The sequence below is a fragment of the Lycorma delicatula genome, chromosome 3, assembly GCF_047948215.1.
Source record: "Lycorma delicatula isolate Av1 chromosome 3, ASM4794821v1, whole genome shotgun sequence".
In the NCBI taxonomy this organism is placed as follows: domain Eukaryota; kingdom Metazoa; phylum Arthropoda; class Insecta; order Hemiptera; family Fulgoridae; genus Lycorma; species Lycorma delicatula.
In genome coordinates this window covers 88,968,336-88,985,085 of record NC_134457.1, presented here as the reverse complement: position 1 = coordinate 88,985,085, position 16,750 = coordinate 88,968,336, and the positions used below count along the sequence as shown (strand labels likewise).

The 16,750-nt window shown below is 29.1% G+C and overlaps 1 protein-coding gene across 5 annotated transcripts in view; it reads right to left on the bottom strand.

The window, feature by feature from the left end:
- Positions 1-16,750, bottom strand: part of LOC142321782 (myosin-IIIa-like) — a 361,639-nt gene that overhangs the window by 72,085 nt on the left and 272,804 nt on the right. For all 5 annotated transcript variants that reach the window (XM_075360160.1, XM_075360163.1, XM_075360158.1 and 2 more), the window contains exons 3-8: positions 15,583-15,758; positions 15,036-15,140; positions 12,019-12,195; positions 6,396-6,692; positions 4,069-4,233; positions 212-328 (exon numbers count right to left, since the gene is read on the bottom strand). In XM_075360160.1, coding sequence (XP_075216275.1) covers positions 212-328; positions 4,069-4,233; positions 6,396-6,692; positions 12,019-12,195; positions 15,036-15,140; positions 15,583-15,758 — 1,037 coding nt within the window. The remainder of the gene's footprint in view (positions 1-211; positions 329-4,068; positions 4,234-6,395; positions 6,693-12,018; positions 12,196-15,035; positions 15,141-15,582; positions 15,759-16,750) is intronic.

Sequence of the window (16,750 nt, the reverse complement as noted above, 5' to 3'; positions counted from 1 at the left end):
AAGGAAAAAAATGAGAAAATGTGGAAATAAATCATTTTCATTCAACTATAAATAAAATTTAGTTAATTTAAATAATTAATTTTATATAGTACTTGTTACCATATAATACATAATTATAACATTAAAATATAAAGTATTTTCTATTTAAATACAATACGATAAGTGTTAGTTAATAATTTAATCTAAATAAAAACTGGAAAAAAAAACTTACTATGCTTGTGTAGAGACCTAATTCAGCAAAAGGGTTAACAGCCACAAGAATGTCACCAATGTATGTGTATATTTGACTCATGCCATACCTTTGTTGCAATTGTTCGACAATTGCATCCTGTAACATTAACATAAATTATACTTACATTTCAACTGTTTACAGAACTTTCTAGTTGATAAAATATAAAATTAAATTGGTTCCAATATAATGATAATCTTAAGGATCCAGAGGAGAAATTTTGTTCTAAATTGAAAGAACTCTGATGTCCAGTGGAGGAATGTAACTGGAGTTGGTGATATACCAATTACTTCCTGTCAAGTAGATAGTAGTCAGAATCAGAGATGTGTCCAACTCACATATGATGTGGTGTGTTCAGTAGGGATCTTTTACTGTTACATGTAATGTCTAATTTTTAATGAAATAAAAATTTTTATTTTTCTCTTTGTCTATTCACCATCATGAACTTTTTTTGTTAACAGTTACCAAATTTTTATCTTCAAGCTCTAATGTGTACATCCCTGAACAAAAATAATCAGCATAGTAGTGACATACAATACGCATAAACCATTAGAAAAAATTAGTTTTGAAAAGTGGTACTATTGTTTCATGGCAGTGTTTAGCCAATCATTCAGTTGGTCAAAACGAGCTTTTTGTAGCAAAGATTGGAAAAAAGCTTATTCCGTTTCAAAAGCCAGTCATTTAATTCAAAGAGATAAAAGATTCAGATTAATTAAATATAATTGGCATTATAACTTCAAAGAATACATTTCTTCTATTTATATTTTTAAATGCCTAAGAATCAGAGTCTTTATTCTATATTATAAATGATAGAATGCAAAAAAAAGTTTCTGTTATTTAAATCTAAATTGAAAAAAGCTACTCAATAGTAGGATTCCTCATTCAATCAGCTACTAATAGCATTTGCAATTCATGGTAATACTAAAAATAGAATCGAAAGAAATGGAATAGAATTCTGTCTTACCTACAAAAGGTGCACCATAAGTTAAATGAGCCATACGCAGCCCTGTGGGGCTCTAGAAAATCAGGTGCCATCTACTTATTTGTGTTTGCAGTTCTGTAAACACTGATAGTGTCAAGTGCACATCTTCAATAATAAAATACTTTAAAAAGTGAGTGTTGTGAGATTTTCTCCATATAATTAGGGGATAATAGCTGCCTACAGTACCAGAGAGTCAGAGTTTGCATATGGATCAATAATTGGTTATAAAGCTAAGCTCTATGCTTTCTAAATCTAGCATCTGGCACTGGGGTTAGGCTCTGGCTTGGTCCAGCGTTACCATGAACTCAAGAGAGTGATAAAATTAAGGTTTTAATGAGATAATATTGATATTGTTGCATGGTTGCGGCTCGATTAAGATACTGAAATATTGACAGTTGAAAATGTTTAAATAATTACAATTTATAGTTTAAAAACATAAGTTAAGCAAGACAAATCAATAATAACAACAGTAAACAATGATTACATACAAAACAAAATTTAAAGTAATTGACAAGATTTATTTACAGGTAGTTAAATATAATTCAGTCCCATTGACAAAAGACATTAGCATGACCACTAATCTTAACACTTTTAACCACTAGTCTTGTATTAACAATAGTACAGCAAATAAGACAAGTATAAAGTTCTTTCACTGCAAATATCTTTGCTGTTCACAAATAAAATTACTTCAACAATCTATGAATGAAATTTAGTACATATCTCTTCCACTTTTATTCTAACAGTAACTCACAGAACCATTTCTTGTTTTCATGTATTGGAAGTACTTGTAACATCATCCTAATTGTGTTGAACTTAATTCACTAGAAATTTGATCCTTCACTTCCTCCTTGCAGAATCTCTCACTTCAAACTCGCATAGAACTCTATCGTAGCATTCTCTCACAGACTCTCAAATAACTCTTCGCATAGAACTCTATCGTAGCATTCTCTCACAGACTCACATCATAACGTCTCACTTAGGCTGATCTCGCAGACTGACATCATAACGTCTCACTTAGAGTGATTTTAACTGGTCTTCCCCAGACTATTTATACTCCTATCCTTTTTACCTGCAGGACTGAATGTAAAAATATCATCTGCCCTCACATTTTCTCATGAAATTCCAAACCTGGGTCTGGTAACTCTTCTCACAGAACAACATCTGTTTAGGTGTGTCAGTGATCAATATTGCAAAAGATAATTGTAACAAACCTAATAATACCTTTACTAAAAGGGTTTCTTTTAGCCACTTTCTGGATTCCTCCCATTATTATACTTTCTACTACTTTCTTCTTAATTGGTGAATCTTCTCAATCCATTACTCAAGTCCATTATACTGGTTTTGTTACAATATTATCTTAATAGAAAAAGGTAATAAAAAAAAAGGCAATCAGTAAGGTGAGATGTACAAGATGTGATAAAAAGCAAAATAAGAATTTTTTAATTCTTTGCTATCTTTTTGATTGAGTTCATCTTTTTTCCCATGTGATGGAAGTATTGTCTACTGATTTTTAGCCATATTAGGCTCATAGTTCAAATTTGGCAGCTGAGTAATTTGAACTACTAATAATAAAATATGAGTGAAGATTTATTTTGTTTGAAAGTGATGAAACAAAGGATTTGCACCACGTTTTGCACTGAAGATCAGTGAAGTTATAAGGGGAAAAATGTTAGAGAAAGTTTTTGGCAAGGTTGTTATGTTGATACCAAGGGTTGTGAGTTGTAAAAACAGTTTCAAGAAGGCTGTGAGGACACAGAAGATTACAAAAGGGTTGGACATCCCAACAGATCAACAAATGATGAAAATACTGAAAAAAAAGGACATTGTATTTAATAATGACAAAATCATTATTAGAGAAGTTAATGAGGAGTAGGAGCCTTATGGCTTTGAGTGAAACAATTTTGACTGGTATTTTGGGTATAAAATATATAGCAGCAAAATTTATTCCAAAACAACTGTTGAATTGTCAACAAAAGCAATATTACAAAAAAATTGCAGAAAAATTGTTAGCTGATATCGTTGATGACTCAGAATTATTGAAACATGTCATAACAGGTGATAAAATGTGGGTGCACAGTTTTGATACCAAAATGAAGGTCTAGTTATCACAACGGAAGCTTCCTGAAGAACCAAGACCAAAAAGGCACATCAAATTCAACTGAATGTTATGGTTCTCGTTACTCTTTCTTTTTTTTTTTTGACAACAACGGCCCATTATGAATTCTTACCAAAGGTTGTATCATCAACAGTATTACTTGAGCAGTTTTGGGCTATTTATACATAAGTCAATTTCTGAAAAAATTGACCACAACTGTGAGCAAACAAATCTTGGATTTTGTAACACAATAACTGATCCTGTTTGCACTTCACTATTAATTTGTAATTATTTAACCAAAGATTACACCATTCTGATGCTGCAGCCTCTATGTGCTTCAGACAAGGCACTCTACAACTTTTTCTTGTGCCTACTGATTAAGAGAACATTAAAGGACAACAATTTATGATGATAGATAAAATAAAGAAAAAATCCCGAACTGAACTTAAGGCTACAACAAAAAATGATCATTACAAATGTTTTAAAGATTGAATTACTGGCGTAAGTGTGTTACATCTCTGGGACTACTTTGAAAAGAACATTATCAATATACAGAAGAATAAGTAAGTACTTTTTGATAAAAATTAAAATTCTTGTATTTTTTTATTATACTAATATATTCCTTGTATTTTGTTCCCTTACTCTATAAGGCTACAAAATATAATGATTTCATTATTAATATCGAAACTTGTAAAATAAATATTAAATTATACAAACAATAATACAATTTTCATTTGTAAGTAACTGCAAAACAAAATTTACCTCTGTAAGATTATCTAATGCAGCAAGGTCATCAAAGTACATTTTTCTTGGCAAAGCTTTACGATCAGATTTTAATTGACCATGTTTTGTTGTTACTTCTGGTTGACGTGGACATCGCCCACTTACTCTTTGTCGTTTTATCTCAGCTTGTAGTTCTTGTCTTACCTTGAAACGAGAAAAATCTAGTTACCATATTTGAGAATAAATAATTAATTGAAATAGTACAAAAGATAAAATATTAATGAATTCCATTTTAAAATTTATTTATTAATTTATTTAACTATTTATTTTATTTTAAAATTCACCTAAGTTCAATAATTAGATAACTTATTCAATAAAAAAAAAAATAATAATATAAAAATAACATGTATTATTAATATTATTGCTTTATATAAATCCTTTTAATGTACACTTCTAAAATAGTATGAGATTATTTACAATTAATTATTATTAAACTGCTCATTAAGTTACATAAATTAATTAAATTTTTTTTAAACAAGCTGATCATACAGAGATTGATAGTTACAGTATTAAATAAACACCTCTTTAACTGGAAAAGATCATACTTGTTGTGTTCATCTAATCAAATTTTATCAACAATGAATACATTAGAATAATGATCAATACACACAAAATATTTGTAGTAATATATGTAACAAAATTATTTTATGAAACTTAACATAAAATGTTTGCTTTTGAGAAAGGGCCTTATTGGGCCTTCATGGCTAACTTTAATAATCCATCAAACCATTTAAAACATCTTCCCACCAATTTATTTAAAATACAATTAAAAGACCTTCTTTTATAGAAACAACTATAAACTTACTATGTCAAAGAATTTTTAAATAATATTAATTTAAAAATCACTGAATTTTCTGCATCTCTGTTCAATTTCCTCATAAATATGTGCTTCAATAATTTTCATTAATACCTTCTGAAATGTGACTTATTTTGTAGCTATATTTTATGTCTAGTATCTTATATTTTGAATAATTAATATGCAGTTTAATCACATTTATTTTTTATTTTGTAGTAAATTGTGTATTTTATGATAGTACTCTGATCAAGGTTTTACCATATTTTCTCTTTATCCATCATGACGTTTATTTGAAAAGTTCCTTTTTTATCTATGGAGAAGCATATTTACCACTGACATGATCCACGTAATTATATTAATAAGAATAAAGGATTTATTTATGTTTGGTGCCATAATCTAATATTTACGGGCAACAATTGCAAGAAATAAGTCAGATTAAAAATGGCTCACATTTCCAAGAATAAGTATCCCATGCCAGATTTATTAAAAAATGCTACGAGTAAAGTGGTTTCTTACTGCCTTCTTCATTCAGCTGAATATTTTATTACATATCAGTACACCAAGCCATTCAAAATGCAAGTTATATTCAGCTATTTAAGTATTACCTTTATTCTATGTATTACAGGTACTTGCCTGTAATACACATCATGAATCTGAGTCAAACCAACTACTGTACTATTTGTACTTCAGTTGATTTATATGCACCACAGTCATAAGAAAGGGTGAGAGATAGTATAAGAAATTAATGTATCACTTTTTATAGAAATGTATTTTACATATTATATCAATTTAGTAGGGGTAGATATAGAACAAACCTGTACATGCTATTTTAAAATATTTAATCACTTAGTATTTCATGAAAAGCTTTCTTAAACTTTAAGATACCTTAACTGACTGCGGTACATATAATTGTTAATATTTGTAGGAAATATTAACAATTTCCTACAAGGGTAGGAAACCTACCCTTGTATTGTCAAACTGTGAAGATTTAATCAATATATATTTTCTTTATTAAAAAAATATTAACTTGTTGTCTCAGTAAAAATGGAAATTAGATGGCTAAAATACCAGCATATACCTGCAATTTATATTGCGAGTGGCAATATAAATTTATCACTATTTACATAGTGTTATGCAATAATAGCTTTGCATGAAACTCTAATTATCAGTTTACTACAATGATATAGTAAACATCATTTTGTTGATACTATTGCATGTTGTAACAGTTTAATATAATGTAAAATGTGTTTACAAGTTGAAAAGAATGTCAGCCATGTAGTGAGCTGTTTGTATCTTTATAAGCTGTCAAGATCTCAAATAAGACAGAGCTTTGATGCTATCTTTCAGTAACTGAAAAATTCTTATAACAATATACAACTAGATCTGTTCAAGAAATTATGTAGCTTTAATCAACTGAATCAATGGACAAATACATAAATAATATCAGCTGAGAAAATATTAAAATTTCATATCTGTAAAATTACATTAAAAAAATGAAAAATATTCTTACCTTTGATGCCATGACTGAACCACGTTTTATAAGAGGATGGTTAAGTAATTCTTTAGCAAAAGGCCTTTGTTCAAGATCTTTTACCAATACTTCACTGACAAAATCTGATAAAAGAGGGCAATCAGTTCTTTCAAGCATAGGAGGAGGGTTTCGAGGTATCTGAAATAATGCTCTCATAGGATGGAGATCAGAGAGTGGAGGATCACCCTGTGCCAGTTCAATTGCAGTTATACCAAGAGACCAAATATCACAACGAGCATCATACCATGAGTCCAGCTGCTGCTCACATGCAATAACCTATTAAAAAATGATAAAACTATTAATAATTATTAATCAAAGGGAAAACATTCAAATCAAATTAAAAAAAAAAAATCATGAATGAAAAAAAGAAGTCATGAATTAAAAAAAAAAGTCTATTCTTTAGTACTGATATAATTCCTAAGTTATGCATAACTCCCACCTGTGTTATGTATAATTATTTACTCATCTACAAAAATTTTTATTCACAGATTTATCTACCTTTAAAAACTTAAAAGCTACAGATTTATTAAACTGAATCTATTTCATTAATAGCAACTTGTATTCAGATACATGGCAACTTCAGTGCTTCATGCCTACAGTGGGAGCAGGATTTCTAGCTGAATTTCTTGCCGCCATTTTTTTTTAGTAATATCATTTAGTCTTGGTTTGCCAGCAACATAAGTTTCCAGACATCTAAGACAGCAACATCTTCTTATATCCAGATACATATAAATATGTTAGGAAACATCATCCAAGTAATCTTTGTCAGTGCATAAGATTTAAGATATCTTAAACTTTTTACCGTAGTTAAAGTGAAGTAAAGAAATTTTTTTGAAGTAAAGAGTTATACGGAGGAAATGAATTAGAAAATGGTGTTATAGAGGAAGAAGAGGAAGTTGAGGAGGATGAAATGGGAGAAACAATACTGAGATCTGAATTTAAGAGAGCATTAAAAGATTTAAATGGCAGAAAGGCTCCTGGAGTAGACGGAATACCTGTAGAATTACTGCGCAGTGCAGGTGAGGAAGCGATTGATAGATTATACAAACTGGTGTGTAATATTTATGAAAATGGGGAATTTCCATCAGACTTCAAAAAAAGTGTTATAGTTATGATACCAAAGAAAGCAGGGGCAGATAAATGTGAAGAATACAGAACAATTAGTTTAACTAGTCATGCATCAAAAATCTTAACTAGAATTTTACACAGAAGAATTGAGAGGAGAGTGGAAGAAGTGTTAGGAGAAGACCAATTTGGTTTCAGGAAAAGTATAGGGACAAGGGAAGCAATTTTAGGCCTCAGATTAATAGTAGAAGGAAGATTAAAGAAAAACAAACCAACATACTTGGCGTTTATAGACCTAGAAAAGGCTTTCGATAACATAGACTGGAATAAAATGTTCAGCATTTTAAAAAAATTAGGGTTCAAATACAGAGATAGAAGAACAATTGCTAACATGTACAGGAACCAAACAGCAACAATAACAATTGAAGAACATAAGAAAGAAGCCCTAATAAGAAAGGGAGTCCGACAAGGATGTTCCCTATCGCCGTTACTTTTTAATCTTTACATGGAACTAGCAGTTAATGATGTTAAAGAACAATTTAGATTCGGAGTAACAGTACAAGGTGAAAAGATAAAGATACTACGATTTGCTGATGATATAGTAATTCTAGCCGAGAGTAAAAAGGATTTAGAAGAAACAATGAACGGCATAGATGAAGTCCTACGCAAAAACTATCGCATGAAAATAAACAAGAACAAAACAAAAGTAATGAAATGTAGTAGAAATAACAAAGATGGACCACTGAATGTGAAAATAGGAGGAGAAAAGATTATGGAGGTAGAAGAATTTTGTTATTTGGGAAGTAAAATTACTAAAGATGGACGAAGCAGGAGCGATATAAAATGCCGAATAGCACAAGCTAAACGAGCCTTCAGTAAGAAATATAATTTGTTTACATCAAAAATGAATTTAAATGTCAGGAAAAGATTTTTGAAAGTGTATGTTTGGAGTGTCGCTTTATATGGAAGTGAAACTTGGACAATCGGAGTATCTGAGAAGAAAAGATTAGAAGCTTTTGAAATGTGGTGCTATAGGAGAATGTTAAAAATCAGATGGGTGGATAAAGTGACAAATGAAGAGGTATTGCGGCAAATAGATGAAGAAAGTAGCATTTGGAAAAATATAGTTAAAAGAAGAGACAGACTTATAGGCCACATACTAAGGCATCCTGGAATAGTCGCTTTAATATTGGAAGGACAGGTAGAAGGGAAAAATTGTGTAGGCAGGCCACGTTTGGAGTATGTAAAACAAATTGTTGGGGATGTAGGATGTAGAGGGTATACTGAAATGAAACGACTAGCACTAGATAGGGAATCTTGGAGAGCTGCATCAAACCAGTCAAATGACTGAAGACAAAAAAAAAAAGAAGAAATTTTTACGTCACATTTCATTTATAACAAGCAAAGGTTATTGCTGTGTTTCCTAATATTGACCAGAATTTTTTATGGTCTGAATCATCAATAATGGATATATATTTTAAATAAATTGTGCCAGTTCAGCAATATGTTATTTATTAATATATACATTTATTTATTTTTCAGATTGAGAACACTGTTAACAGTATGGAAAGCATTCCTGTTAATGGTAGTATTTCTGATATAGTGTGAAATTCTGAGTGTTTTTCTCATGGGAAGGTCATTTTGATTTAATTTGCAACAAAATCAAACCACATTGTTTCACTTAACATAATGCTAAGCTGAGCATCTTTATTAAATTATTTATTATGCCATTTAAAATGTATACTATTTCTTGAAATTTTCTACTAAAAGTCAAAACAATTTCTTAAGAAAAATGGAGAGTCAGTTCATTGTTTGATTGTTGTCAATTTATTATTATTATTACTTTTTTTTAATATGAACCTATATCTAGTAAATGAAATTTAATGTTCAATTTATCCTTGTTTTCATATTTATGAATGTGAAATGTTTGTTAAAAAAAGTATCACATGATACTTTCATATGTAAGTATCACATGATCTGTCTCAGCAAATAATGGGGCAGTTCCTTTATTTTATTTGAAAATTAATACACCAACCCATTCCTGACATGATTTCTATAATTTATTATTATGAACCTGTTAAAATATTTATTGATGTTCAGGGAATAAATTTTGCAAATTAAAGGATTATGTATCAACATAAAGCAGCTAAGGAAAAAAGATTTTAAAGTAAAACCCAATTATTATTTTAAGTGTTTTATTATTAAGTGTCTAACTCCCCAAGAAGTCATCTATTATCAAGGGTAAATCATCTTTCTAAAAATATTTATTTAGAGGTGGATCAAAACCACTATAGTGGTGGTAATTATTTGATATAGTCACCATCAGTGACTACATTTGTTATACAAAGTGACTGTACCCATTGCTTTTTACCTATGTTGATATATGAAAAGCTGTTCAATGAATACAAAGTACGTGTTTTACTATATAATTTATTAAGATTAATGATTACATGCTACAGTAGCCTCAATAACACTGGAAGAATGGATGCAGATAAAATTCTAAAGATTATTAAAGAATATGTACAGAAAAGAAGAGAAGTTTGGGGTGAAGAAAGAAGAAAAGAGAGATCAATTTTAGATAAGAGATCTATGGATGACGTAAAAGGAAATCTGCCTTACAATTGAAGAAAAAAAGAAAGCTGTGCAATAAAATAATGTAATAAGGATATATACAGAATATCCCACAAAGAAATACAGAAACTTTCAGGACATGTTATACTGGTGAAAATAAAGTAAAAAATTCATATAAACATAGGTCTGAAAACACTTTGTTTTCGAGTTACATTTAGCGAAAAGATTTCACCTGGATTTCAGCTCTTCTAATAAAAAGAAGCTCTACTATAATTTTGGGACCAAAATTAAGGATAAAACATAATTTGAGTCTAAAAAATTACAGTAGGGCTTTTATTTATTAGAATTGAATTCTGGTGAAATCTTTTGCTAGCTGTAACTCGAAAACAAAGTGTTTTCAGACCTTTGTTTATATGAACATTTTCATTATTTTTACCAATAGAACATGTTCTGAAAGTTTCTCCATTTATTCGTGGGACACTCTGTATATTTGATAATCACTTTTCCAGGATTATAAGAGATGTAATTTTTCTTAAATCTTGATTGATAACTTCCTTAATGATTTAAAAAAAAAATAATAAGCTCAATACTATTATCAACTAGAACAAAAAAATTTGATTTTAAATCATAATTAATACATCCATTTACATTATAATTCAACAATAATTGCAATGTTTTAAGAAACATTCCAATGGGAATTGTTACTCCATAACCGTATAAGATACCTAGTAGTCTAACCTATTTTTGATAACTTTTTTATTTATTTCCAAGGATAAATGACACTGTAATCTATTTTCATTTCTTTTGTAATGCATACTATAGTACTATAAGGATTTTTTAGTTAATGATCTCAGTAGTTAATGATTTAAAATGATATGCTACTGATAAAAAAATAATCCCATTTTAAAATATTAATGAAGATATATCTTTAATAAGTAAACATATAGCAACAGAATATTTATTGAATGCTATTATTAATATTTCTAGTAATGTTTTTTTTAGAGTAATGGATGTGTTCTGTTGCATAATATTTAGAATAAATCAGTTCTGACTTGATCTAGTTGTCTGAATCAAAGTATTAAAAATAAATTAAATTCATGAAATGTATTTATTTGTTCATACAGTAACAACCAACTTATGTCCTATAACAGTTTATGGTGAATGATAATGCAAATATTTTAGAGTGTGAAAAATGCCTTGCCTGACTGGGACTTGAACCTATAACATTTTTTTTTTTTTTTTTTGTCTTCAGTCATTTGACTGGTTTGATGCAGCTCTCCAAGATTCCCTATCTAGTGCTAGTCGTTTCATTTCAGTATACCCTCTACACCCTACATCCCTAACAATTTGTTTTACATACACATTCTACCTCATCATCATCATGGGCGCTTGTAGGCATATAGACGTTAACAATCGTTGTCGGTTTAGGTTTTGAATACCAAGGAAGGCGCCTCCATTATTGCTTTTGAAAATGCAGAGCCACATTTTCTTGGAAAAAAAAACAGCTGTAGTTTTCCATTGCTTTCAGCTGCGCAGTATTCAGAGGACTGAGTGATGTTGATATGGCCGTTTAAGTCATTGTGATTTACGCCCCTAACAACTACTGAAAGAGCTGCTGCCCTCTTTCAGGAATCATTCCTTAGTCTGGCTCTCAACAGATACCTCTCCGATATGGTTGCACCTTCGGTCCAGCTACTCTGTATCCCTGAGCACTCAAGCCCCCTCACCAACGGCAAGGTCTCATGATTCATAGAGGAGGACCTATAACATCTGTATGAAAAACTGAGATACTACCACCTGGTATGGAGACTGGAAAAAAACATATAATTTTTATTAATTTATTAGAAATGAAATTCTTAAAAATGTTAATTTACAGTTTAACATTTGACATATTTAAATCAGTAATTTAGTAGTTTGAATATGGTTAAATAAAAACATTTAAACACATGCTAAACTACAAACAAACCTCAGGAGCCATCCAATAAGGAGTGCCAACTGATGTATTTCGACGGCCCATTGTAGCAGCAAGATGTGATGAGACACCAAAGTCTACCAGTTTAACATGTCCTTCTTCAGTTAAGAGAATATTATGGCCTTTAATATCTCTGTGCATACAGTAATTTGAATGTAGATATTGTAAAGCCTGAAAAAAATAATTTAAATGAAAAGTGTATTAACTTCACAGGGTAGATTATAGTAATTTTTTTCTATTATATAAGCAAGTGATACCACTATGTTACCACATAGGTTAGTTAGTATACTGTACTCATTCATTTTGAACTCAATTTGTTTTTTTTTTTTTTGTTTTCGTTAATTTGTTGTAAATTCATTTTGCTGAGTACTGCCCTGCCGCTAAATGTTTTGCGTGTAGCTAAAAGGTGCCTTATGCATCTGTAAGGCCTATGAAGATATGCATGCATTAACTGTTGAGGTACTTTCAGTGCTATGAAATGTTTATGGATATTTTTGATTATGTAAGCTTTATATGAACAAATTATTCAAGTTGGATAATTCTGTTACTAATTAAGTATTTTAATTTCTAATTGAAACACAAGAAGTTAAAATAATATATAGAGTAAAAATTCAGGTAATACTGATGAAATTCCTGCCAATATATTAAAAGAAGTTGTTTGCAACATTATTGTCTCTTTAACAAATGTAATTAACAAATAATTCACAGTTTCAGAATTTCTAAGTTGACTTTCATTTATATCCTGTTGTTATATTCCAATCCATAGGAGATCTATAATTGATTTATAATTACACTAATAATTTACAATTATTAATATTTTCAAAAATGTATATTGAAAAAAATTATACATGATAGATTCTTACATTTAATTGAAAGCATATTGTCAAACTTTCAGGATAGTTTCAGGAAGAATTTAATAGCAGACAGATAACATATTTAAAATAATACATACACAAAACATTTCTCTATTTAATTTTTCTTTTTTAATCAGTAAACATCTGATTTAGTTCAATACTTCTTCCTAGTGAAAAACTTAACTAATTGGGTGTCAGATAAGCAATTAAGAAGGATCCTAAGATTTAGCTTAAGTAAACTGATGGTTAAAATTTCCTTTTTGTGATAAGATCTACAAAATATGTATATATCTCTATCCAAAATGTAGAATACTCGTAGAAGTTTTACAGGAAGGTGTTCTTGATGTTTTCTGATGAATTTTCATTAATGATTTTCCTGTCAACACGTATTTCCAAATAAAATAACTTAGAGGTAGAAAATTCTGTGTTAACTCCTCAAAAAATCAATCATTTGAAGGATAAATTCACTGATTTTTCTTTTCATGGTTTCTTTGTCAAACTTTTGAATGTATTTCAAAGATGTTTTGTATGCTATTTTTCCTTCAGAAATTTCAAAATATTTTTAGTTTATTAAAATGAATAATGGTTATATTATAAAAAATATTAATTTAATTTTTATAAGAAAATTAGATATAAAAACCCTCCCTAATATGCTAAAACCCTAAATTAAATATAATATAAGTATGGCCTGATGTACATATCATATTTATATCAATGCAACAATTAAAAAAAAATTTTAAAATGCATCTTATAGTTTGTTTAGTTTGTTAAATTTTTATATCTGATTTGGTTAATTTTTTTAACAATTTATTAACAAATGATGTCTTAATCTGTGAAAAAATCCTGAAATATAAAAATTTATTTACTAATATTAATTCACTTGTTCTGGCAGTTTTACAGTTATTTAAACAAACAGTTTGAAAGCTGTTCTTATGTTGCTAACATATCAATTTCTAATCTGCAATAATTCAAAATCTGTTATTTTTATTCACTTCTGATAAATATTATAATTAATATAATCTAATTTAATTAATAATCTAATATACTTAATTAATCTAATTAAGGTAATACTAAAATTTTAAATTTATAAATATAATTAAATTAATCTAATTTAATTAGTAATCTAATATATTTAATTAATCTAATTAAGGTAATTAAAATTTTAAATTTATAATTTAATGCCAATCTAAAAAAAATCATATAAATATTTTTTATATAAACAACAACAGTCTTATTGAGCTAAGTCAAGTGATTACAAATTACAATACTCGTACCTTACAAATTATGATACTCATATCTTTATTTATTATAAGAAAGAGTTAAAATATATGAGGGCAAATAATAATATCACTCTGAAAACAATGGAGGGACCTAGTTTTCATGTTATAAACATTACATCATCTATCAAACATGGTTCAGTCTGACTGTGTCTCACTCTCAAGAGTTCATCAACTGTGAAATCAGTGGTAGTAATTTGGCAATTTTGAATTAATTACTATTTATTTATTATTGAATAATATCTATAAAAAAACACTTCACGACAATACTCCATAAATTTTTAATTTCTGGAAATTTTTAATGTTTACAATAAATGGTAATGTTATGTTAGACAATGAAAACAAATATAAAACTTATAATTTCTTAAATTACAAATACATTACTACAATTCACTCAAATAGAATAAAAAAATTCAATAGAAAATCTACATTACATATCAGAGCTTCATTTACATTATATAACTCAAAAACTTGTGTCATAGATTATTAATGTAGAATATGTACAGCACATGAACACAATAATGAAATATACACACCAACATCAAGTAATGATTATCCTCAAGAATAACTGGGACAAAATCATGTACTATGGCAAATAAAATTTTTAAATGTGCAATTAAAAAAAAACCTTTCACAGACACACTTTTAACCCCTTTAAGGTTTTCTTCCGAAAAGTCTTTTAAAATACTGGTAACTAACTAGTATTTTCAATACCAACACTGAAGAGGCGTAGATCAATACCAAAGAGTAGTAACAAGATACAGAGTTTGCCAAATATTTTCTACATTTGTAAAAATATTTTTTTTTTACAATACAAAAAACAACTGATATATTATAATGTTTTATAATCAATATAAATTTAATCAGTAACAACACTCACCTCAATAGTTTCTCGTAAGATATATGCTATTTGATTTTCAGTGAGATTTTCTCCTCGCTTTTTAAGTCCCTGAACCAAGTCTGTGATGGAACCACCAGTACATAACTGCAAAAGAGAAATTCAGATATTATTATATTATTACTAAATAATCTGAAGTAGAGTAATTCTCACATGCATGGAATGCAGTAAACAGTTATCAATAATAAGCAAACTAATTCAAAACATTAGTAAGCACAAACTTCAAAGGAAAGAAATAATTTATAACTTTATCAGAATGTTAAGAGTCAATATAATGACAGTATTTGACAATACAGTATTTCTTGTAATGGTATGACACTGATCGTGCAGAGATCTGGGATGTTCATGGGGGGAAGGTTGGAGACCAGTTAAGAGAGTTAAAAGTCTAAGCTCCATTGGTGTAGAGTATGTGTATTTAAAAAATTAGTATTTTTAAATGTTAATTTTCTGACTTTATCCACCTTGTAAGTGTATTTGTTACATTAACTATATTATCATTAAGATCAAATAAAAAAGTTACTCCACTTACTTCCATCACAAACCAAAGCTGATCTTCTTCTGGAAGAACACCACGTCTTAAGTACAATCCTTTGAAAGCTGGTATGTTAGGATGTAAACTGAGATCTCTTAAAACTAAATATTCCTCTTCTATCTCTTCAATATTTTCTGATACATTTTCTAGAATTTTTATTGCCACCCTCTCTCCTGAAAAAGAAAATTAATCATTTTTGAGATTAACCTGAAAAATAATTATAAAACATTTTAAAATACTGAGAAAGAAAAACCCAACAAAGAGGGCTTCATCCTTAGCAGACTTCTACTTGGAGAAAAATTAAGTGAATCATTAAATTATGTTTAAGTATGGAAATATGGATTGTGTAAAAAAATTATTGTATTAAAATTTTGAGATGTGAGGCCCAATGGTGATTGTATTTTCCCACTTACATCACTAATTGTCATCATCATATGGTGTACTGACTGATTTCATGTCTCCTATGTTATCTCTGTCTCCATCCATTCTTGTCCCAAGCCTTCTCCTTATAGTCTCCAGTTTTCCTCACCTCCATTAACTTTTATCCTTCTTCTTCCTTTCTCCTTTTATTAACCCTTCCAATGCAGTAATTAAATTCCAGTTTCTCTAATCACATTCCTAACGAGTTTTCTTTTCTTTTGTGTACTTCCTGCATAAGTACTTTTTGTTCTTTAATCCTGTTCATTACTTCTTCATTCCTCACTCTCCAACTATCTTACTTTCTCCATCCTTCTTCATATCCACATCTCAAAGCCTCAATCCAATCCCTTTCCTTCCTACTCATCATCCATGTTTCATTTCCATATAAGACACTTCATATATAATGTTTGGCTAATCTCTTCTTTAAATCTAAGTACATATATTTATTATATAGTAATTTCCTGTTCTTACTGATGACTTCCTTTGTCAGTGCTATTCTTCCTTTTATTTTCATTACTGTCTTCCAGTCCTCTGTCACTAATATAATGACTAATATATTGTAACATACTAATAATGTAATGGAGTACTGGTAACTAAAATTAAATGGCATCAGGGACCCACATTCAAAAGTTATCTTAGATAACTTTATGAAAATCGGTTAATCCAGACTGAAGATATCAAGCAAAATAATAACTGATGAAATAAAAGCAAAAAATAAAAAAAATAAGCTTATTACCTCTCACCC